The sequence below is a fragment of the Daldinia childiae genome (assembly GCF_008694065.1).
Source record: "Daldinia childiae strain JS-1345 chromosome Unknown Scaffold6, whole genome shotgun sequence".
In the NCBI taxonomy this organism is placed as follows: Eukaryota; Fungi; Ascomycota; class Sordariomycetes; order Xylariales; family Hypoxylaceae; genus Daldinia; species Daldinia childiae.
In genome coordinates this window covers 922,012-947,745 of record NW_022984647.1, presented here as the reverse complement: position 1 = coordinate 947,745, position 25,734 = coordinate 922,012, and the positions used below count along the sequence as shown (strand labels likewise).

Below are 25,734 nucleotides of genomic sequence, written 5' to 3'. Positions count from 1 at the left end.
TAGCAGCTCTATTTGTTAGGCTTCACTCCACTGTAACAACGCTAATGGCACTTCGTAGGCACATTATATTACTGGTCTTATGATTATGCCTCCATCATATGAAGCCAGACGAGTGAGACCTACGTTAGGTGGATATACTAAATATATGGGGTAGATATGTACGTGATTATATAGACTATAGATTTAGCTGCGAGGAATTCAACTAAGCTAATATAAATACGCTGATCGAGTAGTCAAGTTTGAGATGTATGCATATCTTTCAAAATCACGAATCAAATTAAAATTGGTCACAATGTAAACGCCACTGGAGTAGGTATGTCATTCCTCGTCTCAACATACACAGTAAGAAGCCACTGGTATCACAAGAAATAGAAAACAATATCACAAGATACCATACTCTAGGTAAGCCATGACTCGTTTATTTATTTACATCACCAATTAATAGTCTGAGAAAATGCTACTATTTAACAGTAGATCTTTTAGTGAGAACCCAACTATGGGCTAACTCTTCGCGGCCTATCTTGATAATTACATACAAAAGATGACCTTGGTCAATTTTGACGAACCGTATTTCTAATATGCATTAAGTTTTGCTTTTTTCATAACCGAACACGCTGATGTACAAGAAGTTCAACATAAGGCGCCTGCTAACCTTTTTCCGGTGAATCGTACCCCATCATGGCCAGCACGAATATTATGTATTATACTCTATCCCCCTGCCAGAGGGCACCGTGATCCATGGTGTTACCCTTCGCATCACTCACGTACTCCTGCTTCACGGTTACGCGAGTGGTACGTAGGATGCCCTGATCAAACTTATCGTCTCTGAGCTGTTCTGTCGACTCTGATGGCTGGAGATCCTTCATCGGTACGCCATACTCGTCGATCTTCCTGTACGTATTCGTGTGGGTGTGGTCCGCGGCCGTTGACGTGGTGGGCTTGGTCATACTCCGCAAGTGGGTGTTTTTTAATCCTACGACTGATCTCATCGCCCGGCGCATCTTGTCAAGAACACCATGGTCCTTTAAAATCTTCGGGGTAGAAGGCATGCATGCGATGATGAAACCACATGTGAGTTCTGCAAAAGCCCAAAACATCACGGGCCCGAATTGGTATATCGCGTCCGCTTCGGATACAATAGCCACTTGCGTCGATACTCGGAAAATAGCCGAAATACAAGCCCTACACGGTTTAAGATTAGATTATGCGCATAAACCAATTTATCATCCTTATAACTTACAAAATACCAAGGGAAAAGAAGAAAGAAACACCAAGCTTCTTCTTGAGCGATAACTGCAAGTTCCAGATAACTCGCTGAGGAAGAACCAACATGGCAACGTCGATAAAGAGATTAATCGAAGCAGACGCAAGACCGACAAGAAACTGGTTGTTGCAAGTTCCTGGGAGCGTCAAATCCCAAATCTTCTCGTACGGGAAGCAAATGAGGGATAGTGCGATAGGGATCGAGATCAAAAGGGCGATATTTAATCCAATGAGGGCATAACAGCACCACATAAACGCATTTCGCGTACCGACGGGAACAAGTACTCGCGTCCACTCGATTAAGATCGCTATTTTGATAAACGGAATTGTAATTGCATAGGCAATAGCAGCATAGTGGACATCCTACTTTCATTAGCCTCCTCCTCGGATAATCCAATTCTATACCTCGAATCTTACAAATGTGTAGGGAATTAGATCCTTAACGTGAATTTCATATTGATGAACGAAGTATCCAGGGTGTTCTGACAGTCGGAGCCCAAAAACTGTCCATAATATGAAGAAAGCCTAGATAAAGATTAGTGATGCCGCAACGGAACTCGTTGATAATAGAGACCAACAAAAGCAAGTAAAATCATATCTAAATTAGTAATGTTAGCAAAAGAATCCTACGGAAGAAAATATCGACTTAGAGAACGTACAATCTTCCAGCTTCAGCTTCTTGAACAGGAAAATCCTTGCATAGAACCGAATTATCATGCAGAGGCTCGAAACGACGACGCAGGCGGCGATGACACCGTAGGCCAGAGGGTTGTTATTCGAAGGGTTGTCGAAGTTGGGAGTAAAGCCATCTGGGGCTGGTAAGGCTGGCGCATTGAGAGCGGCCTGTTGTTGGTCTGGTGGGAGATAGGGTATTACGTCCGCCATCGTTGATTTGTTGTGAAGAGTTGCGTGTCGTCTACCTCATGCAAGACGAAGGTATTCAGTGGGTTTAGAAGTATATAAAAGAGTCCAATGGTCAAGATCGAATAAGGGGGAGTGGAATCGTAGATAGAGTATGAGATCCCTGATAGTGACAAGGGGTTTGGTGGAAAGGGAAAACCTCCAAAAGGCCCCCATGGGTCCCCTTGTTACACACAGACTCTTTACAGCAAGAACTCTTATGCCAAACCTAGCAAAACATTGTGAGAAACTCATGATCCAAAATCGTTCCCCAGAAGCCCTGGTCCAGCGGGACTCGTTCCCGTTAATTCCCACGCATGGGTCAGTTTCTAGTGCTTATTCTACCCCTTGTTGCCCGCGTATTAGGAAACACTCTCTTGCCACGTCCCCGCTAAAACTGTATAAATCTGAGGCTTTAACAGGCTGAAAGCTATAAGATAGTCGCTATAGAATACAGGGTCTGAATGCAGCTTAGTGACATTATAGTGGATCATTAATAAAAAGGCCGAAGCATTAACGGCACAGGTAAAATTATTTTATACCTGCATGTAACGTTGGGGGCATAAAATTTGCATAAGCCCATTTAAAATAAGAATGAGGAAAAGTAGTACGAAAATAACATTATAGAACAATACCGAATTATAATTGGACTAATAGTATGCCACTCTTGTAAGACTACCGATTATACGTCATAAACAAAATATCAGAATTATTATGTCCGCCAAAGTCTTGTCACGTAACCCTAGGCTTACTTGAGGCAGAGTTTTTATCGCATTATATTGCCAGATATTTCAACGTTATGCACTGACCAAAACAAATGCGACCACCCACGGAATTCTATACTACCCATGCAAGTATTCAAAGTCCCAAGCCAGCAACCCAGGTATCCAAGCCATCCTAATCACCTAAAACGTCGGGGAACCGGCTGATTAACTCATGACTTACAGTAGTGGGTCGGTGATTTAACATATTACCACGAAATAAATATACTAGGGACCTATTTACTTAATCACGTCGATCCGGGGATTGGCCCACACACGTAGGTAAAATGGCGGAGAGATAAGAGGGAAAAAATAGGGCGTTAGTGGGAAAAGAAAAGCCACGCAGCACGCAGTGTTTTCAAAAGCCTAGCTTAAAACAGGTCGAATTCTTTATTAACGATATGCTTAAATGCTTCTAGGGCTTTCGAAGCACGTTCAACCTCAGACGAAGACGATCTTCTTACAGGGAGAGAAATTAAGGCTTTAAGTTTTTATGCATATAATCTTGGTATAATCTTGGAGACCCTGTGCGTATCATATCTCGGTTTTACGTAGCTGGCTTTACCCAATACCAAGGTCTACAGCAAAGTGATTCGGCCATCTCCAGAATGAGGTGGCTTTGTTTACATGGAAGGGGAACCAGCGCACAGGTACACTTACACTTACATTTACACTTACCTCCCCCATGGCGTGCTCGGAGGCAAATAAGCTGATGGTACCTGAAAAGATTTTTGAGATGCAGACGGGTATCTTCCCTTGTCCTCCCCCATCCCCGACGGGTTTCGCTCCAGACCTGGGAATAACCGCCATCTAGTAAGGATCAGGGAGGCTCTCGGCCGGGATCACGAATTCGTGTTTGTAAACGGCACGGTCTCAACCGAGCCCGACGTCGGTAAGTTTTCCCGTGATGGAGCGTATTTTCCCGCGGCAAAAGACTCACCAGTAGCGAGGTGCCGATGCGATCGCCGACGAGTTTTTCGGTTATGTCGCCCATGATGCAGATCAAGATCGAGAGCTCTGTGACAATATGATCGAGTTCGTCGAGAGTCAAGGACCGTTCGATGGGTTTATGGGATTTTCCGAAGGCGGTACAGTAGCCGCAATGATGCTTGTAGAAGACACCAGGCATGGTTCATTTGGCGGTATCAAATGCGCTGTGTTTTTCTGCGCCGCTTTACCCTTCGATCCCGACCAGGCTCGAACTGGCGTAATCCGATATATCGATCCCGACACGGATGGGGTTCTCCTGACGATTCCGACTGCTCATATCTGGGCCCAAACTGCCGGGGCACATGAAATTAAAGTTCATCAGTCTCTAACCCAAATCTGTGATGAGAAAGTCAGGGAAGTATTTCTTCACGACCTGGGTCACGATGTACCGGGGGCAAAATCGGACAAGGGGTTAGCTGGAGCTCTCCGAGCCATTGAACACGTGATTGAGAATGCTATGGACAGTACCAGATAATACATAGTGCCGGATGAACAATACATATGTATTTAGTAGGCCAAGTAGAGAGATTCATAATGTATGAGGTATGTACGAGATATGTATGTAGGTACAAGTATGTACCGTACTTATGTATGTACCTCTATATATTATACGAGGCATCCACATGAATGCAACTCATAATGACTACTACCTATGTAATGAAATTCTACCGCTGGTTCCATTGTTCCAAGGATTGCAGCTTTTGAAACTTCGAGGCAGGGGATCTACTCCTTAACCACATCTACGGAATACCTAGGTGAAAATACCCGCTCTTCCACCTCAGTCCCGCTCGCTTTTTTTTACTTGGCTATGTATAAACCTTGTGAACGCATCCTCGCATCCTTGAATCTTTGGGTCGCTACCATAAATTCCATATAGATTCAATGAGATTTTAATATGCACTCGTCCGAGTTCCTTACATTGGAAGTCCTCGGTTAAGGTAGTGTATCATCGCCTCTACTAGCTTACTACTTTACTCGTCTACCACCCTCCTAAATGAGTAATCGACTGGATCATCAGATATTATATCAGATTTACAGCGAATACAATGGTGTGATATACGACAGAACGAAATTTTCGAGACGCGAGCTGACGTCTCCACATATGCCGATTGTCAACAACACTATCACCAGATTCACTTCGCGCTTTGGCATCAATATTTTAACAATCATATGCAGGACTACTCAAGTGTGATAGCACAGTGTCGATTCAACATCGTCCAGGTTGATGATTTTATGAGTATAGTCAGACCGAAAAAATAATCACGAAATAACAAATGAATGATATTATAGACCGAAGCTTATAAGCCATACAACTCGAGCTAACTAGGTGACTATACTATGTATTCCCCTTTTTCCAATGTGCGAAAACATTAATGCAACTATAGACCAAGACATCAATCGATATATCTGGAGAACTCTACCATTAATCTCAAAATAATCGTAACATTCAAGATAGGGCCACTAGAGACAATATCAACCTTATACTAGGTTTAAGAATTAATCCCAGAAATCGACCCTTCGTATTCCCTAGTCCAGACCATTAACAATAGATCGACTGTAATCATATATCTTCGAATCAGACCAGACAGGATGATCAAGACTCTAAGAAATTTTTCATCCAGGTCAAATACCTTGTTGCAACTATTGAAATGGGTAGCGTAGATATCGTTTCGGTGACAAGAAATAAGGAGTTTTCTTGTCCAATATCCCAACTCATTTTAAAACATCTCACCTTCAGTCTCTAACCTAAGAGACAAGCAATTGTCTCGTCGAAGCTTGAAGCTATCCCTGAGATCTGCATAGTAGCAGGCTTGGTTTGGACGACGGAGAAGAGACTGGGATGTCGTCCAGGTGCTAATTGACCATTGTTTATCTCGGCATATTCAAGCTTAACTTCAGGCGGACCGAGTCTCAACATTCCTTTCCGTCACTATGCCGCAAGGCGACAGATCATTTTATTGGCTCACGGTCCACCGCACTTCTATTATCAGACGGCCTCCTATTTTCGGCTAGGACATCTGTCATGCATGTTTCATCTCCCCGGAAGCGACCGATGCCTTTAAAGTTGACAACTCTTCTCTGCCGAGACACTATTCCTTCCGCCGGATATGCTTCTACATATGCACTCCATTATTCCATTACCCAAGAACAAGGTCCCGAAACTTCAAAATATGCCTCCCCTATCGATGGTACCTGGATCCCCGCGATGCGTTCTCGGCTCTTCTATGACGATACCTATACTAGTATCGCGCAAATACCAAATACCCACAATCTAGATCATGCCAAACCCTTGCGGACCAAGGTGATCTACATACGCTATACGAGGGCAAAGACTCTGTCACGTGAAATTAACAGGATGCAGAGAACAATCAAAGATTTTCCCCCAATAAATGATCCTACATATTCGGCTAACGCCGCAGTGAGTTCGGCGATGCCATTGTCGTCTTACCTATTACGGCAACGGTTTACTTAACAGCATGGAAGAAGGATCTAGGCAAAACATTCTAGAGACAGTAACACCCTGATCAATCCTTGTTCTGTCAACTTCAGATCTAAGCGGTCAAAACATTTAAGCCCTTCGAGAACACGACAAAGACCCTGCAATGATCTATCTCTTGCAAGCATTTGACATTTTACCAAGAGGTCCACTTTGATATAAACCCAGTTGTCCAACTCATCGAGGCTTCAAATTTTAGAATCTACCAATCCTAGGGCTTGGAATTAGAAGGCCGGCAAACAGTGAGCGGTATAGCCAACACTGTGGTAAGGGTAATTCGGCACGACACATGGTGTTTAAATTACAGAGTTGAGTCTATTGAAAGAACAATGTTAAACTGACGGGTACGAGATCGTATACCAATGTGGCATTCTAGACTACGAGGTCCCGGTGCTCGGAATGAAGGTACCTAAATACCTAAAGTATTGAAGCTCTTGAATACTATAGGATTCAAGCTTAGGTTAGGTTAGGTTAGGTTTGGTAGGTAGTTAATCATTTCCAAACCAGAGGTTGAGGAATTCAAGAACGTTGTTCATTCTTATTAGCCACTAATAGAATTATTAGCTTGGATTACGCCATCTCAAAAGTCTGATTTTATAATGGTTCGGGTGCATCATCTATTCTTAACACGAAAAAGTATGAATAAGATGCAAAGTAAATAAATAGAAACCCCTAGCCGGAACAAAGTGAACAAAGAGAAATAGAAAAACAGGTAGTGATAGATTTCCCGGCACGCGTTTGCCATCTTCTTGATCTTCAATGCCAAGTTCTTAATAATCATTTATAAGTTCCAACGTTATCCTATTATGATCGAGGGATATGATGCTATACACATGATACTAATGCAGCTTAACGTAGAGAGGTAGGTATACTAACAAATGCCAAACGGGAGAAAGGAATGCAGAACTGTTGCAATTGTTACGCCTCGTGCGTTGAAGATCACATACTTATTGTCGTATCGAGTAGCCAATAACCACTCCTTATTGGCAAGCCGCCTTTCTTAGATAATACATACAGCTCCATGCATTCTCACTACTACGACAGCACCTGCTTGTAGTCGTTACAGTGACACTCGCAAGAACCAACTGCTTAGAGAGGTGGTTTTGAATGTAAGCTCTATTATTGTTGTCACACCAAGTAGGATAACTGTAGTTACTGCATACGTTGGTGCAACCTCGAATGCACTGATATGCTTCAGCAACAGATACCAAGCAGTCTAGAACTAGTTGATTACCACGGAACTCGAATACACTATTGAAGGTCTTTGGGATTCCGTTTTACCATTACGCATATGTATAGACCGTTTATAGACCGTTTTTACAAATTTAGAACAAACGGAGTTTAAAATGAGAGCTAACCGTAGCAGTAGTAGTGATCCTCGTTACATACCTGTATGTATTAGATAAAAAAAAAATCTTTCTTAAGCATAATCCAATTCAGCCGACATCACACGTCAATAGCACCACAATGCCTTCAGGCTCCCTCCTTCAGACGCGCGGCACATTCGTGTGCATATCTTTACGCACTAGTAAGCTCTTAGTCATGAGAGGAACCATGAAGGAAAGTGTTGAAGGCATCAAGCAGCTATCACCATTGAATGCTTCAAAAACACATTCAACCATAATATGATAACAAGTACTTCCAGCAAGGATAAACCAAGTACATAGGTTCGTTATAGTTGATTTAAGCTGACCCTAATCTTCTATTCTTCCTGGCATTATTACGTAGGTAACTATCTCCGATTGACACTATATTCGAACCCTTGATGTTTCGACTGCCGCAATCGCTTCCGCGCCCATAAGAATAGCATCACCAAACCAAGCTTAGGTTCTTACTGCATAATCAACGGTCTCCTTGGCATCAATTGAGCTAAGAACGGCGGTAATCAATACCCCGAGCTTCTATGACTTAGCTGGGCCCCGACTTGGCCAAGAGAACTGTTTAAGCTTGTTGTAGTTTAGTTACCTCTACCTTAAATTGTACGTGCCATATCACCGGCGCGAATTCCGAGCAATCCGGGTTCTAGCAAGGCTGGGCAGACCCGAAGCGCAAGGGGCTGATTACCCAAGAGTCTGGATGATCAGCAGTAACCAGGAGACACCGCACAGGCCGCGAGGAAGATGGGTCCATATATGGGTCCGAATAGCCTCAAGCTACTTGGTATCCAATCAATACTAAGAATTACGATTCGCAATGGTCCAATACTATGTAACCGTATTTAGTGGAAACTCCCCGGTCGGTCAATGTGTAATACCCTTATCTCCCGGGCTGCGCCGCATAATATCCCTTCTAAAATGACCAGTGCTCGGTCCTCTTACTCTATATCGACGGCGCGTGTAAAAGGCTCTGGGCAGAGGAAAAGGGAATTTAGATATTCATACAATTTCCCTTCGCGACTAGTAAGTTGAGCCGCTACATTCCAAGAATCTCAGACCGCTCTGATGCTCCTAGCTTACTTGGCTACTCTAATTGCCATTTGATTCCGGTATGCTATTGTGCGTTCGAAGGTCGCTTGAACAGCTTGACAAGAACCCTAATACCTAATAGCCGTGTTCCATACTCAAGTTTCTTTGGGGGAGCCAGCAAAGGCGAATAGAATGGTACCACGTACATGGTTGGGTTGAACTACAGGATATATTAGGTATCTTAACAGCGATTCAGAGTTGTAGCGCTGCACATCATATCCCTTAAAAAGCCAACGACGACGAGTCTTTCCACACTATCTCACCGTCTAATGCGCCAGCGCAGCAAACCCATCCATATCTTTTGACTTCTTGGCCAACTCACAATTCAACAGGCTTGCGATCCTCACGACGAAACGTACCTACATCAATGATGCAAATCGCGCTTAAAGGGTAATAGTGATACTTCGACCATCTCATCCTAGACTGAAAGGGTTTAACGTAGGGAAGCGTCAGCAAGGTTTAGGATCCCTGAGTTCCTGGGCGGGCTTTCGAGGATGAAAACCTCAGTCGGTCTAGCTTTAAGGGCGCTGTTTGGTGTACACAGTAATAGCGGTCTACTACGTGGATTATGGAGACCTCCAATTGAACAGAGCGGCCCCCACGAGATCACTTGTCTCGGCATAGGGGAAAGTAAAGGGAACAAGGAAAAAGTTTGAACTCGAAAATAGCTTTCTTAATCTTGTGAACTTCACTAGAAAATGCTGATTATAATATTCGATACAATACTGAGCTTCATTAATATATTTTCGAATTTAATAATATCAGAATAAAGCGGCATTGATCGATCCAAATTTATTTAAACCAATCTTTCATTATATTTCGTATTTTGGCTACTCACTATTATTAGGAGTAAACTGAAGATTATTAACTATTCAGACTAGAATTCCATCAACACACAGCCATTGTAGTTGTAGAGCTGACATAAGCAGTTCACTTCCAGATTTTTTCAACTGCATGATAAATTGTGTAACGTGCCATGAAGATCTGGGAGGTCGGTGTTATAGAAGTTGTCTCCGAAGCGCGATAGGGGTGTTAGGCGACGGGTCAGGCCAGTTAGTACGAAGTTGGTACGAAGTTGAAAGACCCCCCTGCTTTTATAGAATAATGTTGCTTCTGTACCATTATATTGATGCTCCGTATCATACATTAATCTATCAATAAACCTGTATTATTGACTTTGACTTAGTAGCTCACTGCATTAAAATAATAAATATACATATCTTAGTCTAGTTACCTTTGGTTAATTACCGACCGTCCCTGAGATAGAGTTATTAAATATCTCTGCTCATTGTTCAAGCTAGGCTTAAAGCTCATGGTTACCTCCTTAAGATGTACCTAAGGATTTAGAGAAAGCTCAGTCGCGGTATGTAAAGATTATTCACAAAACTACATTAGTTTTAGAGCGTTTTATTAATTTCAAAAGGAACCCCCTGATATTCTAATTACACTTGTCTATTCTATACAAATATCATCTCGAACTGCCACTTATCATGGTATAACAAGCGCCATGGATCATTTCTCAATTATTACTATCGATTTGATGGAGATGTCGATTATAGGCACCATCATGCAAATAACTGTTTGTAATTTCCGGTCATAGACTAATAAATACAATTATTTAAATAGACTCTACTCGAAAAATACATGTATGGGGCGAGTTGAGCTTTAAGCCAATTAACAACATTTTAATTCAAAATGCACTACATCCATCAAGTGACCTTTATTGTGTATCTGAGACATTAAATCATAAAAAGGCTGATCTTGGAGACTTATACTATAGGAATTAGTTGAAGGTAGGTTTCGTCATTATACTAAACAACTTACGATATAATCTTCTATCACAAGGTTGAAACCAAAGTGCCATTCAGTGAATATGATGTTCCGAGTTCTCCAGCATATCAGATCCTTTCAGCAAAGCTGCAAGGCCTTGTTTATATGCACAAAAGGATGAAGGCCCTGACTCTTGTAGCAACCGTGACATCTTCACATCACAAGCTATTATTCCTGCTTTCTATGCCCAGGTCCGTTCAAATAAGCCTAGGTCATCTGATGTTTCTGAGTTTACCGTAAGATCTCAAGGTTTCCTTCAGCTACCAGAGGCAGTTAACTTTGAAAATACAACTACTATAATATAATTCCATTATGATATGATAAAGCCAAAGCTGGACATTGTTCGAAATACTGTAATATAAAGAATCATTCGCACTATGTTTTAGGTAATAGTTAGAGTGCTATGGTTTTGTATGTGTTTATGTGCATGTTGTTTATTTTATAATTAGTACTTAAGTACGCGTATATTAATTATATTCCTCCTATTCAGTACCTAGCTTAAGTCGGATTGTTAATCCGTCTAGAAGTATTAATCGGGGGAGTGATTGTCTGAATAGGGTTATGCGGTACGAATGAGTTGCTTTGTTTGCTAACACACACCTTTTAAAGCCCACCCTCCACAGATGGAGCTAGCATGCACCTAATTACTGTTGGAAGTGCCACATGGAAATTCTCCCTAGGCTAAGTGTCTCCCTAGTTTAGTACGGCATAAAACTGTTGCCTTTATTTTTAACACAACCCCACTTCAAAGTCTTCCTACAAGTTCTGTTCATCTTGACAATGGCCACGATCCAAATACTTTCTGACCTCCATCTAGAGGCTTATAATACTTATGATGACTTTGAAATCCCTCCACGTTCACCATATCTCGCTCTTCTAGGGGATATTGGCTGCGTCAAGAAGGACGAAAAAAAATACCTCGCTTTCCTAAGAAGACAGCTGGCTAACTTCCGCGTCGTACTTCTCATTCTTGGTAACCACGAGCCTTACTATTCGAGTTGGAGCTATGCCAAGCAGACTATACTCCAGTTCGAGCAGCAAGTGAGCCAGGAGCGGGAAAAACAGTCTTCCATCGGTGAATTCGTCTTTCTCGATAGGAGAAGATATGATATCGATTGTAATGGATTAAAGTTGACGATCTTAGGCTGCACACTCTTCACTAAGGTCCCTTCCGAATCTATCGATGACATTAGCTATGGACTAAACGACTTCTATCATATCGAGAACTGGACAGTTGAACAGCATAATATGGAACATAAACGTGACTTGGAATGGTTGAACAGTCAAGTAGAGAAACTAAATGGATCTGACAGGAAAGTCATCATTCTCACACACCATAGTCCAACACGGGAAGAAAGGAGTGTAGAAGCGAAGAATCGCGAAAGCAAAAGGATCGCCGGATTTTGTACGGATCTTAGTGATCAGTATTGTTGGTGCAATAATGGTGTGGCACTTTGGGCATTTGGCCACACCCACTACAACTGCGACTATACAGATACGAAGACAAACAAGACAGTCTACACAAATCAAAAAGGTTACTTTGGTGGATCGGATGGATTCGACGTTGAAAAGGTCATAAACTTATAAGAGTTTCCATTACGGAAGTGCGAGTATAGGAGTTTCAACCTGAATACCCCCGAGTGTGGCAACGTTGCACATGCAATAACTGATAAAACGTTATGAGAATCCTAAGACTGTCCGGAGGACTTGTTAGCTTGTCAAGAGATTGTGTCAAACAAGCAATTATACCACTAAATGATTATTTGGTAATATATTTTATTCTATTCTATTTTATATATATCGGACAGACATTTATCTCTGATAGGTTGCGATATCTCTTGAGTGAGGCTATTGAGGGGGCCCTACGAGAATAATTCCAGAAGTTATGAAGTCTGTTTAGTAATAGAAAACTTTAACCTCCGAGTACTTGAAGAGAAATATATGTTACCCTTCGCCTGACCTGTCAAATCTCCCTTGAACATTTTTACGAGTTTACCCCTTTAACTGTGACGAGTCGCTGCTCTTGAGGCCTGGGTAGTCGAAGAATTCTACTATACGAAGCTCAATGCTCTTTTACTAAAATGTTTATAGAATAGGATAATACGCTAGCTGGCCGTCGCTATACACTATATATAACGGTGTAGCTATGGAGGAGACCGGGAAACGAGGGGAGTGTAGGTTAATAGTTCATTGTTCCGGGTCGATTTGAGTGGAACTGGGATCTAATAGTCAACGAGTTGGGTGTTTGTTGTATATGATGAGGTAAGAGCAAGAAAAAAGTGTAGGTTACATATTGTTAAGTTAATAGGTACCTAGATAATCGTTCCGAATCCCTCTATCTATTTCACTAAGTAGTGTATAAGGTAGTTATCTCAATATAGTACCTCCATGCTTCACTACCTTCCTTAACCCTTCATTAATGATTCAGTATAAATCATGATAACTACAATTGAAAAGTAACTGATATGATAAATATCCAAAGGACTTGGATCTTAGGTAGGTACCCAGGTACCAGATCCAGGGGGACATATACACTATGCTAGAACCTCTAGCACGACTTGACATATGGTCAATGACAAACATTGATAAAAATGAACTTTAAGATAGCTTTGGCAAATATGGAAGGACATTGCCAAGTCCACACATATCCATCACAAGATTCAAAGTCCTAGAGTAAACATAATTGGCGGAAATTAAGTATATTTTCGAATAGCCTAAAACATTATCACTAGCTTCTAATAGTCTATATAAGAGTAATATATATTAACATTTTCCATTGCGCCACCCATTAAAAAAGCGATTACGAGCTAGCACAGTCGAAGATGGAAGCCGTGAAGTTCTTCGGTCCGGTGTAGTGCTGAGTGCTCACTGCGCCGTTGTTCTGCGTGGTGATCTGGCTGGCGGGGATAGTGTGGCAGTAGGTGATGTTGGAGCGCGCGTTAAAGGGGTACCAGATAGCAAAGTCAATGCTACCATCTGTAGCCTTGGTCGTCGACCACGTGTAAGCTGTGTTGTTGCACTTGCCCTCTTTGATATCGGGCAAGTTGTCAGGGCCTTGCACGAAAGCACTGCATGTATCCAGAGGGAAGTAAGGCTCGGTGACAACGTTGAAGTTATAACTGGATTCAAGTTAGTACTTCCTATCATGTTGAAAATGTATTTGGAAATGTGATAAACACTTACGCGCAGGATGTGCTATGGGGAATGCAGTCGGCAGCGAAGTTGGCAATGTCGTAGGTTTGGGCTTGGCGCCTCTGTACAGAAGCAGCCGAAGCAGTAGTAGCAATAGCGAGGACAGCGGAGACCTTCATCTTGTCTGATGTTGATGGGAACGGAAGTATGTTCTGTTAAAACGAGAGTATTGTCTGTAGTTGAGATTTAGGATCAAGTGCGACTGGTGATTAACAGAAGATGAATAACTTTGACGTCGTTGAGGGAGCGCATTATATATTATTTCCAGTTCTCCACAGATATCGATCGTGAATATCATGACACGGCCCAGCCCAGCCCACTCGCCCCATCACGTCCCCTTCGTATCCGCCACAGCTACGTTGCATCCGCCAATAATAGAGCGCCCCTGGTCGATCTTTTCGTATTCTACTTATTAGGGCAGTCAATTTCTTAGGATAACCACAGGGGCGCATAACCAGCCTTCAGCCTAACGACGTCATATCCCAGCACACTCCTGAAAGCCGCCCCTTTGTTAGAAGCAACTAGACACAGAAAACATCACCACCAAACCCTTCTTGCATTAGCAGCCCACGCGACGCCCCATCATAACGTTGCAGAACGGCGTCAAATAAGTGCCTAATAATAGGAATACCACGAGCAGAAGAAATATCAAAAATCATGTTAATATGAAATAGACACAGTATTTCATTCTGATATTAGTTATGAAGATATAGTCAAAGATTTTGCTGAGTTGTGTGAATAAGAAAGTGAGGCTTTTGGTATGGTAGTACCTACAAAACCGGCAGTTTTTTGATGTCCTATCTCTTGACATCGCTACACCGACATTCGCCCAATAAAATTACTAAAATATACCTCCTAAGGTAAATTAGATAGGCAAACCCTTGGAGTGAATACCCATTTTATCTACGGCTAAAGAGCATACTTCAATATAATACCAGTTCCAATCACTTTCAAATAACACTTCAAGATTATACAAAAATTGTATTTAATGTAGATACAACAAAATTCTTAAACACGTCATGACACGTTATCTCTCTAGAAGTCCTCGCTGTGCAAAATCACAAGCGAAGAGACGTGGATTCTCACCACCTTACTCTAAACCCCGATCGACATCACTTATGTGTGGCCGACAAGACCCTGCTGAGGAGCGTTGTCGGGGTTGATGTCAACACCGGCAAAGCCAAGAGCCTCGTTCCAGGCGTTAGCCGTAGAGGCATCCTTAGCACCAGAACCTAGGTCGGCCTGAGCTGTCTTGCAGGCGGCGATGGCGTCAGCAGCAGCGTTGCAAACATTACCAAGCTGGTCGCAGATGCGGTTGAAGATGATGTTGGGGTTGACTAAAACGAGGCAAGTTAGTATTCTGTGTGAAGTAATAAATTTTTTAGAGTATTGAGAAACTTACGAGCTTCCTGCTGGCCCTTGTTAACAACGGGGTCCTGAGCCTGGAAAGTGAACTCGCCCGCCTTGCGGCCGTTGAGGGACTCCTCAAACTTGACAGTAGGTGTGCAAGTACCGAAGTCGAGGCCAAGGCTTGAAGCTTGGAAACCGGGGAAGTTGCCAGTAACAGCGTCAGTAACGGCACCAGCACCTGCTTGGCCGGTTGCACCACCGTTGTTGGCGTTGTTGTTACCGCTGTTGTTGTTATTGTTATTGTTGTTGGAAGCAGCAGTAGAGGTGGCAGCAGCGGCAGTGGTCGTCTTGCTCTTTGATTTGACGCACTTAGTAGCAGTAGCAGTTGCCGAAGGGGCGGCGGTAGTAGCTGAGCCAGAACCAGCGTTGTTATTGTTATTACCGTTGTTGTTGTTGTTGTTGTTTCCAGTGTTGGCATTACCACCAGCAGCAGCTCCTTTCACTGTGAAGTTGGAAAAGCCCTGGGCAGTCATAATATCGGCAACACTGAGACCGGCAGCATCAAAGGGAGACTGTAGTGAAGTCTCCGAGTTGGCATTCTCAACGTCCGAGCCTGTTACGGCAGGGTCGACTAGAGGGACGATACCACGGAGCTCTTCCGTGGCAGGTAGGCTAGCATCACCGCAGATGCTGGGTATCGACACCGCGAACGGGTTGAAGTTCTGCTCGGCGGCAACGAGGTTCTGTGCTGCTGCGATGACCTGGGGGTCGTTGCCGAGAGTCGACACGATCTTGTCGGCGAGAGTAAGCTTGGCGCATGGGTCGGCGGCGGCGAGGAGCACGCCTGGAACACCACCAGCAAGAGTGGCAGCTTCACCCGGGTTACCGAAGCTACCTAAAGCCTGGATATCACCGACGGGTGTTTGCTCCTGGCCGAAACGGGCTTCGGCAACGGCCAAAAGAGCCGAGATAAACGTGGTCTTGGTATACATGATGACGGAGAAAAAGAACAAAGTTGGCGTCAAGCAGCAGATTCGTTTCTTTGAAAGGTATGGAAAGTTTATTGAATAGAACGAGTTAAGACCGACCGGGCGGTATAGTGAATAGAACGAAGGGAAGGTTGAGAGAACGAAAAGTTCACAGAACTGAAACGAATTGGATATCAAAGAAAGAACTGAAGCTTGATAGAGAGAAAAAAAGAGAAGAACTCACGATGTGAAGCTGGGGTAATGCGATTATATAGATGGCCCACGTGGATCTCTACAATTCAACACCAGCGCGATCAGTTGGGATAGGCCAGTCTAGGCAGGCTTTGGCGAGCCCCTTCCGTAGATCAAACCTCATCTCAGGGTTGAGATCAGATGGTGAGCTAGCATGGTGCGGCAAGGATATGACCGCTCGTGGCAACCCTCTTCTGACGGATGTTTATCCCATGTCAAGCGTCTCGGAGTGAAGAAGCGGAGGGTGTATGGAATATGCCGTGTCCCTTGAAATTAGTATAGAGACTACAATGTAGACATAAGATACCTAAGTGCTTTGCCGCGGGCATAGAGAAAATGCAATTTTTTCCTGTATTGTTGAACACCGTCTCTGAGATCCCATGGGCGGTTAGTGGAACTGTTAGCGGAAACGGATATGACCCAGGGGATGATTTCAATTAGCTCTTGGCTGCGCGTGCACTATTCTAAATTGTCAGGGGTTAGTAAATACGGTTATGTATGAACGAAGCTCAATAGGTATCATATTGTTTTCATATTGTTTTCATGTGTATCTACGAAGTAAGAGTATAGTAGTATCCAGTTATCTAGTTGCCTACGGATTACTACGATGGAAAATCTCCAGGTGAGGCTCAATTGAGGCTCGGAGATCAGCAGTAGCTGGGTTCGGTGTATTTGTAGATCACCAATCATATTACCTACCTTTCATATTGAACGCACTAATATGGAAGCTTATAAGGCAGCTGAGTCTTATATTTCTTAATCAATCATAGAGAGCGCGGTTTATTCGCAAGTTCGATGCAAAGGCTCGCATACCAATTCTCTCTGATGCTGCCTTCTCTTCTATTATCCTAAAGGGGCTCCATTTTGTGTTAAATTTAAGAAGGATTAGTAGCCACTTGGGACTAAAGATCAGAGTAATCAGAGTACGAACTTCACTAACCTTCTCGAAGGTCGAGCTAGGTACGGCGACAGCTTGGCGCCTTTGAAGGCCCACCATATTCCTCTAAACGGCTGTCTCCGACGCTTTCTAACCCCCCTACCCTCGCTAAGTACCCCTGCTAGAGAGCGATCAAACAGCTCCGTAAGGGGTTTTGAGACGACTTACGAGACTCAGGGGGTTTTATCTAACCTCACTTTTCTTCTACCAAGTTAAACCTCTTTTCATAGCGGAAATTGCTACTACAATTGGTGAAGCACCGATTAAACAAGTGCTCATAATGACTATTATCCACAGTTGGCTAATTGATGGTCTAATTATTAGCTGTCTCAGTGAATCTTCTATGAGGTACCTTTGGGAGGCTACCATAGATGGCGGTGTACGATTACAAAATACAGTCAATGATGGAATTACCTATTCGTGGTTCATGTCTATCTCGACTTCTAGGTTGGCGTATTTGGTAGGAAATATCACGTCTATTCCTTAATGAATAGATCTGCTTGATAGAACCTTCCTGATCGACTAATGGATATTCGATAAGATCGAATATCATGCTTGGACCGCTGGAGAATACTCTTGCTGAGATTTTCACAAGGACGTCCTCAGCTTGTCGATCTACCTATGTAATTCATAGTAGCGGAATATCGGCTCGATTTCCCTTCAATCGCGCTGATGCTCATATCAATCTATGATGAGCATCATGCGTCGATCATTGATGTGGCAAGATTAACTTGTCGGCTCTCGTTTCATCCGATCTCGTTAATTTTGCTCTTATGATTTAGGGTCTCCGAGCCCAACTTGTCGGACCGCACATCCCCCTTAATCCGGGGGTAGTGGATCATAGAGGTTGATCTTATGAATCTCCTTGAAAGCTCCTGGGTTCCTTCATTGGACCCAAAGTTCCCGACGAACAATTCCAAGTCGATGGCATCGTACGCTAGCATAACGATTCAGTCTTGACTAATTGAGCTCAGCCGGCGCTTCACCAAACATTCTCTTCTCTACTATACCTCGCGGGAATTCTTCCTTCCGGTCTGATACCTTGGTGCTTTCGAATGTTATTGCGGAGGCGCCACTATGACGAGATGGCTGAGGCTTCATTTGCGAAGGGACACGACCAATTGTTTTGAATCTTAGGTGTCCCTATAGGCGGTATGGAATGCGTCGTGTCTTCAATGATTAGCATCTAAGGTACCTCTATGATTACTAGATCTGGATGTAGTACTATATCTCCTCTTCATCCGCTGGTCGCCATCGTGGAACCTCGTTATGACAATATGGCGTGAGCTACAATATAGATGTACAATGCCCAAAGGTGAATTCTACATTCCTTATTAACTAGAATCACGCTGATAAGATGTAGATAGATGATTATTTTTCATAAGCGATTTATTGACTAATTGGAAATGAGGCCAAGTACACGGCCCTGATCACACTAATAGCTTTGCGCTTCTTATCGCTATTATATGGCTACCCCCTCTTCTCATGGTAGCGGGTGGAACGGCTAGACACTATTCAGATGCACTCGTGGCATCAAGCAGTACTTTCGACAAGCCCATAACTCTCCTTAACGACAGGTAGTGGCAGATGTAGGAGCGGAATTCCCTCAACCCCACGAGGACCGATATTGGGACGTTTGATAATATCCGATTCTGGTTCGCCACTCTTTAATCGTCTAACTAGGTCCTCTGGATCGAAATCGACGCCGATGGGGTTCTCGGCGAACTCGGGAGTAGTCATGAATTTGGCAGACTCAGCCGCGTCGAAGTTATCTACCTGCGTTTCGAGTACATTGCCGTCGGGATCCTGGTAGTACATACTCATGGTCGGTCCGTGATTGACACACCAGACGGGTAGTATACCATGAGCTTTGCGTTGCACATAGGCCGTTGCGAGGTCGTTTAATGTTTTGAAGGTGAATGCCATATGGTCCAGGCCAGCGCTCAGCCGGATTTTATTTTCCAAGCCGGGCATCGCTATGATAGCGATACGATGATGCTCACCATCATAAGTTAAGAATGCTATCGATCCACTCTCTAACACGACATGCGCGCCTAGAAAGATCTTATAAAACTCAACCACGAGCTTAAATCGCCCTGTCCTAAGCACAACGTGTGCTAGACGATCAGGTGAAACGACTTTGCCAGACAGATCTGCTTCGGCCATGATGTAAGAAGTTGCGGAAGTCAAAAGAGAACTTATTCAAACGTTGGATTTAATTAAAAACAGATATATCGAGTTTGAGCTAACGTTGATTGTCGTGGACGATATTGAGCAGTCCATCGATACGGGAAGACTTCGACCTCTTATACCATTACACATCTATAATATCTATAGAGCACTTATTAATACATCTTGATCACTGACTAATGTCGTTACAAATATTACAGCTGCACGCATCTTCTAACGGATGCAAGGCGTACGCCAACGATATGGAAAGACAGCACAACTTTGTGCCATCGGCGCTGTGGGTGTCCGAAAAAGCTAATCTCCGAGTCGCGAGAAAATACGGCATATGATAGGTAAAGGATGTAAATCGTGACCGGTTCTCTCTTTTCCCCCCGCTCGTACACGTCCACCCATGTTAGACCCCTAAATCACCAACATTTCTAAGATACCTTCTGGGACAAAAAGCCTCCAGCCATATTATTAGGTACTATTTCGTGTTATAGCAAGTAGCATAGATGTACTGACGTAGATCTAGACCCCGCTATCCACCTCACTATAATGTCTCGGGTTTCGACGTTGGGGCCAAAAGGCAACGAATGGACCTATGATAAAGACGCCAAGATCTATAACCTCACTCGTGGATCATCCCCGTCAGCGTTTACCCTCTGCACGACTAAGGGTCCTGCGGATACATCGATCACGCTGGCACCGAGTCTGAGCGCTCTGGTTGTGGTTGACATGCAAAACTTCTTCCTTCATCCAAGTTGCAATGATCACCCCACTGGTCTGGTTGCAGTGGAGCGTACTCTTGAACTGATTAGAAAATGTCGCGAGATTGACGTCAAGGTATAGTAATAATGCTAGCACTCAGGATCTATCTACGTATAATCGGATTATCTTCTTATGGTAGCCCGCATATTTAAGTGAAATATGAAAATATAATATTCTACGTGTATTGAACTCCGTACTGACCTTGGCACTGGGTTTAGATTATTTGGTTAAATTGGGGATTAAGTGAGAAGGACCTCGAAACCATGCCAGCGGCCGCCGAACGAAGCTTTGATAGGAGCCTACTTACGACGTCTCCAGACAACAGCAAGCAGGCTAGAAACGGCTTCGGCTCTGACATGGGAGAGGGTAGAGGTCGATTGTTAATGGAAGGATCGTGGAATGCAGCAATTTATGGCGCTTTACATGACATCACGCACGCATCGGATATTTTCTGCAGTAAGAATCGTATATCGGGTTTCTGGCACGGCAAGACGCCGCTTGCCAAGGAGTTAGACTCTGGTGGCTTTCGCACCCTCTTTTTTGCCGGCGTAAATACGGACCAATGTGTCTTGGGAACTCTAGCTGATGCATATTATCGCGGATACGACTGCATTATGGTCGAGGACTGCTGTGCAACGGGGACTCCAGGGGGGCAAGAGGTTACTGTATCCAATACTTCGGTGAGTTGACTATTTGATCTTGTTATTCGATCTTGAGCATCCTAAATCATTCCCAACATTGAACTATCAAGATAGAATAGCTCCCCCCGCTATAGCCTCTATTAGATATTTTAAGACACTTTGCTAACGCTAGGCGTATAGGGGATATATGGCTTCGTAGTCGATAGCAACAGCGTTATTAAAGGTACGCTCGGCACCGAAGTACAGAAGTAAACATGGTATGTTAAAACAATGTTATACAGGCCAGTGTTGGTACCTACCCGATTCTATGAATATCTGGACCAGTGTATATTATACAAATTCTATCGATGCCTTAGGTACCTACCCATGTAGTACCTTACGGTATTACTTACGTCCTTCGCTCTTTAGCGTTCCTAAGTCTTTACCTCAATAGAACATACGATGACTCCTATGACTTCATCTATTGGGTGAGGCTTGTTTGAGACAGCTCGTTTCTCAGATTGGCAACTCCGCAGCTACTCCAAAGCAGATCAAGATGTCATCAGACCTTAGATACTACTAGTCTTGAACCCCGCATATGTCAAAAGCCTTCAGGCTTCGCGACGGAAGTAATGTTCGTAATTGAGTCACATTTAGGTAAAGGAACCACCTGATCAGCTGTACCCCAGAAATACCACCTTTGACTTATACAGACGCTTCCTACATCCGGGTTAGCTGTCCCGTCCTGACCCATGGTCCTGGTTCTCACACCAATTCAAAACCAAGTACCCTATGTATTCAAGATCCCGACACGGCTTTGTCTCAAGCTAGAGCTGTTGAATAGGATCCATATACGGATTTAACTTTAGTTGTGCAACACTACACGAAGATGTTTGACTATATATCCCCGATTGCCGAGATCTACTAATCTAATAATGTAGTGGATTGGTGTACTCACGTCCATTTCCCTAACTCCACATGAGCCTTTACGTGCCGTCAAAGCTCCATAAGGAGTGCAGCTGTTTATTAGAGTAGTCATAAGAGAAATGACATAGTATTCCGATGCGGATAAGGCCAATAAGAAGTTACTAAGTACCTTCTAAGACTTGTATATACATAGGTGATAATAGTCTTTGGACCAAGCTTCTCTAGTAATGCGGCGGTCACCATTTCCAAGTATGTAGTTCCATGGCAGACAGTTTGACCGCTCTCGTTATTTTAATAACTTGGCAGGGATCACGCAGGGTTTTGATCCATTACCTACCTCTCTCCCAGGTATAACAGCACCACAATAAAACGAAGAGGTTGATTTGTGTTGATTTGTCACACCTCAACCACTCAATCCCTTAACTGACTAAGATTATATAAGTGTCTTAATAAGATAACGACAAGTTATTCACTTCTCCTGACAAGTGTTAGTAATGATTATTTTATAAAACCCTATGATTACGTATAATAAGTGGCTATATTATACGCCGATGTTGGTCTGATGATCAGATGTTGGTGACTACCTAGGTATTGCTGCTCCAGTCGTGTTAATAACTTTCAGGTGACTACGAAAACTGTAGCCGAATGCGAGGCAGTTCCCACATACCAAAACGCAAAGTAAATTTAACTCAACTGGCAGCCAACCAGCCAGAGCGTTCGGACTTAAAGACGCGCATATGAGTCTTGACCTGGACGTAACCATTGCTGGTTTGTTCTGTTCATTATTTTGCTCTTAACGTTGTCACGCACATGCACATATTAACCCCACAGTAGTAGTCAACTTAAGACCCAGATTGCTCTAATCTTAGTTGACAATAAGAGGTGGCTTTGAGCCTAGCTTTGTGAAACTTTCAATGTTCCCAAAACTATCTTAAGGTACCTGAAGAGGTAGCTAACCAGTAAGGACTAGTCGTTTAGTTATGACTTGGCAAGAGTCTCTCCTAACTCCTTGCCTCGATCGGCCGCTGCCTTCACGGCTTTATCGACAATTTCCTTGAATCCCGAGGCATCGAAGCTTTTCAGGGCGGCTTCCGTAGTTCCTTTTGGACTAGTAACATTGATTCGTAGCTGCGCCGGCTCTTCGGACGATTCAACTAGCATCTTACCCGCCCCAAAGCAAGTCTGCTTGGCTAGGCGCGTTGCTTGCTCCCGCGAGAGTCCTAGGTTTATCCCGCTTTCGATCAAATGCTCAACCATCGCGAAGAAGTAAGCAGGTCCGGATCCTAAATCACGTTGGCCTCTGATTAGTTTTCAATGGGCTTCGATTCGGTAGGAATAGACCTTACCTGACAGGCCAGTGACGACGTCGATCAACTCTTCCCGATCTACCCACTCGGTCACCTTGCTCACGCTGCCTAGTAGCGCTGCAGTCAAGTCTTTCTCTTCTTGCGACACGTCACCACTCGCGTAAAGGCCGGATGCGCCCTCGCCTAGCAAAGCAGGTGTATTAGGCATCACACGAATAATGTGAGGTGTGCGTCCGTCGGTGAGCTTCAGCCACTCCTTGAGGCTCTCCAGCGTGATACCTGCGGCAATAGAGACAATTAAGGGTAAAGACGTGCGCTCGGCCCAAGCGCCGGCAAGCTCTTGGCATACACCCTTTGTAACCTGCGGCTTCACTGCAAGAACGAGGAGGTTCGCATCCTGTGATGCCTCATTGTTGGATGTAGTGGTGCGCACCCCCGTTGCCCCAATCTTATCCCGATTCACCTCCCAGGGTTCAGAGACGATAATATTCTGTTTGTTAATACCCTTAGCCACAAGACCACCGATAATGGCACCGGCCATGTTACCACCTCCGATGAACCCTAACTTGCTGTTCTGTAGTTTAGAAGCCATTTTTTTTCACTTTGAATGTCTTTGTAATTTTCTGTATTGTGTAGATTTATTAATTTGTTGTGTATTTGTACCTAAATTTATTTGTAACGTAATGAAGCCCGCATCGATTTGTCGATATCGGCTTGTTTCGGCCTTATTAGCGTCACTTAGTATCTACATAAAATCTAAATCATTGTGGCAGTGCGCTGTGGCTAATACAAACAAGCAGGGAATCAATGTGGCTAGAGAGCTAAGCTATAGGTTGTTGAACAAAACCTTTAATTATGACTTTACATTATAAGGACTTTCCAATTGTTATGATAATAATTTCTTTCTTATTTTATTTCTTCTTCTTTTCTATTGAGGTTTGTTCATCCTCTGTAAAATATCTGATATTTTCTGTTTGTATTTAAAGCCAATATAGAATGGGGTACTCTCTTCTATGATATAAACTCCCATCTATACTATCTTAGATTTTATGATTTTTGGTGACTTATTCATATATTAACACTTATAGATATAACAATCCCAGAAATAGCACCAATATACCTAAGTGGCATCGACTCAGGTTCCTTTCCGGTCGGTAGAAGTGTCAATTGCTGTCTGTTTGCCAAACCCCAAGAAGTATATACAAAGGAGCCGTCTATTGTCTATTCAGTTCCATCTATGGTTATAAGTATTCCACTCCTTAGTCATGTCTTAACAATTGTATTGTACTACACACGTCACGTTACCACCCATAATTCTTTACACGTACCTACCTAGTTATCTTTCATGTTAATTGTGTGTCATGTATCCGGTTGAGTGGATACATACAAGTCGTTGTCTTGAATAGATATATATATACCTTATCTCCTTTTCTCTTCAACTCTTCCATGTTGTCTTACGGCTCATTAATAAGCTCATCACCTCATTACCATTACTACACTCCCTCAACTTCCCCCCCTAAAGCTTGCATTGTATTACCGTAACGTCTACGTTAATCATTACCTACCTATTTCAGTATGCCATCTATCACAAGCTTGCCTAACGAGCTCCTTATGGAGATCTCGAGGCATCTAGACCGTGCAGCGGACTTGGGTTCATTTTCGGCCACAAGTCGACGCTTTTACTTTGTTGTCAACCCTGCCTTATACTCTTTTGCTGTTATGAACCGCCCAGATGTCATATCCTGGGCCTGCGAAGCTGATAAAATTGAGATAGTAACGAAACTTCTCAAGGCAGGGCAAAATCCAAATGAGCTCATATCCGATTTCAGAGATCCTTGCTTAGAGAATTATATGGGCATCGAATGGGCTCGCGACACAGCAGATACTAGAAACGTTCTCGACTCTATAATTAGTCACAAACAGAGGATTGCAGAACGTCGTTCAAGGCATAAGAACGTTCCTCCTACTTACAACGAGAACTTAATAAATAGAAAGAAAACAAGAAGAGTACGAGACTATTTGCGTCGGTTTTTGAAAAACTTCTGGTTTCCCCTCCACTGCGCTGCTATATCTGGATCTACCGAGCTTGTTCAACTATTGGTAGACTCCGGCGCTCTCTTGGACGTTCCTACGCACGCAATCTATAACTGTCAACCTCGTTTCAACCGGAAGGAGATCAAGTTTGAGTTTTACTACTGGTCGCCATTACATACCGCCTTATACTGCGGTAATGAGGCTGTGGCAAACCTGCTTATTAGCCTAGGGGCGTCAACAAATGTTGAAATGAAAAAAAGGAAGTCTAGTGCACTGCATTGGGCGGCACGCGGCGGTTATTTGTCAACTATACGACTACTTTTAGAAGGCGAACAAAGGGTCCCCGTTGATATACAGGATGTTGTAAGTACCTAATATCCGTTAACTCTATCATTTATTCCATATAGATTCTTTCGGCTCTCTAGTTACATCTGAGCGAACACTTCACTTCTTTGGAAACTATGATTACTGACTTCTTTATAGGATGGGGCAACTCCCCTT

The 25,734-nt window shown here is 43.4% G+C and overlaps 8 protein-coding genes across 8 annotated transcripts; 3 read left to right on the top strand and 5 right to left on the bottom strand.

The window, feature by feature from the left end:
- Positions 1-701: 701 nt before the first annotated feature.
- GL218_06172 (uncharacterized protein) lies at positions 702-2,148 on the bottom strand (the record flags this gene model as incomplete). Its single annotated transcript, XM_033582872.1, has 3 exons — positions 702-1,182; positions 1,241-1,571; positions 1,923-2,148. The coding sequence occupies 3 exons, from the start codon at positions 2,146-2,148 to the stop codon at positions 702-704; spliced, it is 1,038 nt and encodes a 345-aa protein (XP_033434172.1).
- Positions 2,149-3,609: 1,461 nt separating this feature from the next.
- On the top strand, positions 3,610-4,389 carry GL218_06171 (uncharacterized protein; the record flags this gene model as incomplete). Its single annotated transcript, XM_033582871.1, has 3 exons — positions 3,610-3,670; positions 3,739-3,816; positions 3,875-4,389. The coding sequence occupies 3 exons, from the start codon at positions 3,610-3,612 to the stop codon at positions 4,387-4,389; spliced, it is 654 nt and encodes a 217-aa protein (XP_033434174.1).
- Positions 4,390-11,486: 7,097 nt separating this feature from the next.
- On the top strand, positions 11,487-12,293 carry GL218_06170 (uncharacterized protein; the record flags this gene model as incomplete). The annotated part of the gene is made up of 1 exon (XM_033582870.1): positions 11,487-12,293. One exon carries the CDS (start codon positions 11,487-11,489, stop codon positions 12,291-12,293), a length of 807 nt encoding a protein of 268 aa, XP_033434173.1.
- A 1,213-nt stretch (positions 12,294-13,506) lies between these two features.
- On the bottom strand, positions 13,507-14,017 carry GL218_06169 (uncharacterized protein; the record flags this gene model as incomplete). The annotated part of the gene is made up of 2 exons (XM_033582869.1): positions 13,507-13,825; positions 13,890-14,017. 2 exons carry the CDS (start codon positions 14,015-14,017, stop codon positions 13,507-13,509), a joined length of 447 nt encoding a protein of 148 aa, XP_033433932.1.
- Positions 14,018-15,014: 997 nt separating this feature from the next.
- GL218_06168 (uncharacterized protein) lies at positions 15,015-16,240 on the bottom strand (the record flags this gene model as incomplete). Its single annotated transcript, XM_033582868.1, has 2 exons — positions 15,015-15,235; positions 15,301-16,240. 2 exons carry the CDS (start codon positions 16,238-16,240, stop codon positions 15,015-15,017), a joined length of 1,161 nt encoding a protein of 386 aa, XP_033433933.1.
- Positions 16,241-18,938: 2,698 nt separating this feature from the next.
- GL218_06167 (Biphenyl-2,3-diol 1,2-dioxygenase 2) lies at positions 18,939-19,571 on the bottom strand (the record flags this gene model as incomplete). The annotated part of the gene is made up of 1 exon (XM_033582867.1): positions 18,939-19,571. One exon carries the CDS (start codon positions 19,569-19,571, stop codon positions 18,939-18,941), a length of 633 nt encoding a protein of 210 aa, XP_033433940.1.
- A 561-nt stretch (positions 19,572-20,132) lies between these two features.
- GL218_06166 (Peroxyureidoacrylate/ureidoacrylate amidohydrolase RutB) lies at positions 20,133-21,238 on the top strand (the record flags this gene model as incomplete). The annotated part of the gene is made up of 3 exons (XM_033582866.1): positions 20,133-20,420; positions 20,564-21,025; positions 21,167-21,238. 3 exons carry the CDS (start codon positions 20,133-20,135, stop codon positions 21,236-21,238), a joined length of 822 nt encoding a protein of 273 aa, XP_033433941.1.
- Positions 21,239-22,870: 1,632 nt separating this feature from the next.
- Positions 22,871-23,791, bottom strand: GL218_06165 (Pyrroline-5-carboxylate reductase; the record flags this gene model as incomplete). The annotated part of the gene is made up of 2 exons (XM_033582865.1): positions 22,871-23,175; positions 23,239-23,791. 2 exons carry the CDS (start codon positions 23,789-23,791, stop codon positions 22,871-22,873), a joined length of 858 nt encoding a protein of 285 aa, XP_033433938.1.
- Positions 23,792-25,734: the final 1,943 nt, after the last annotated feature.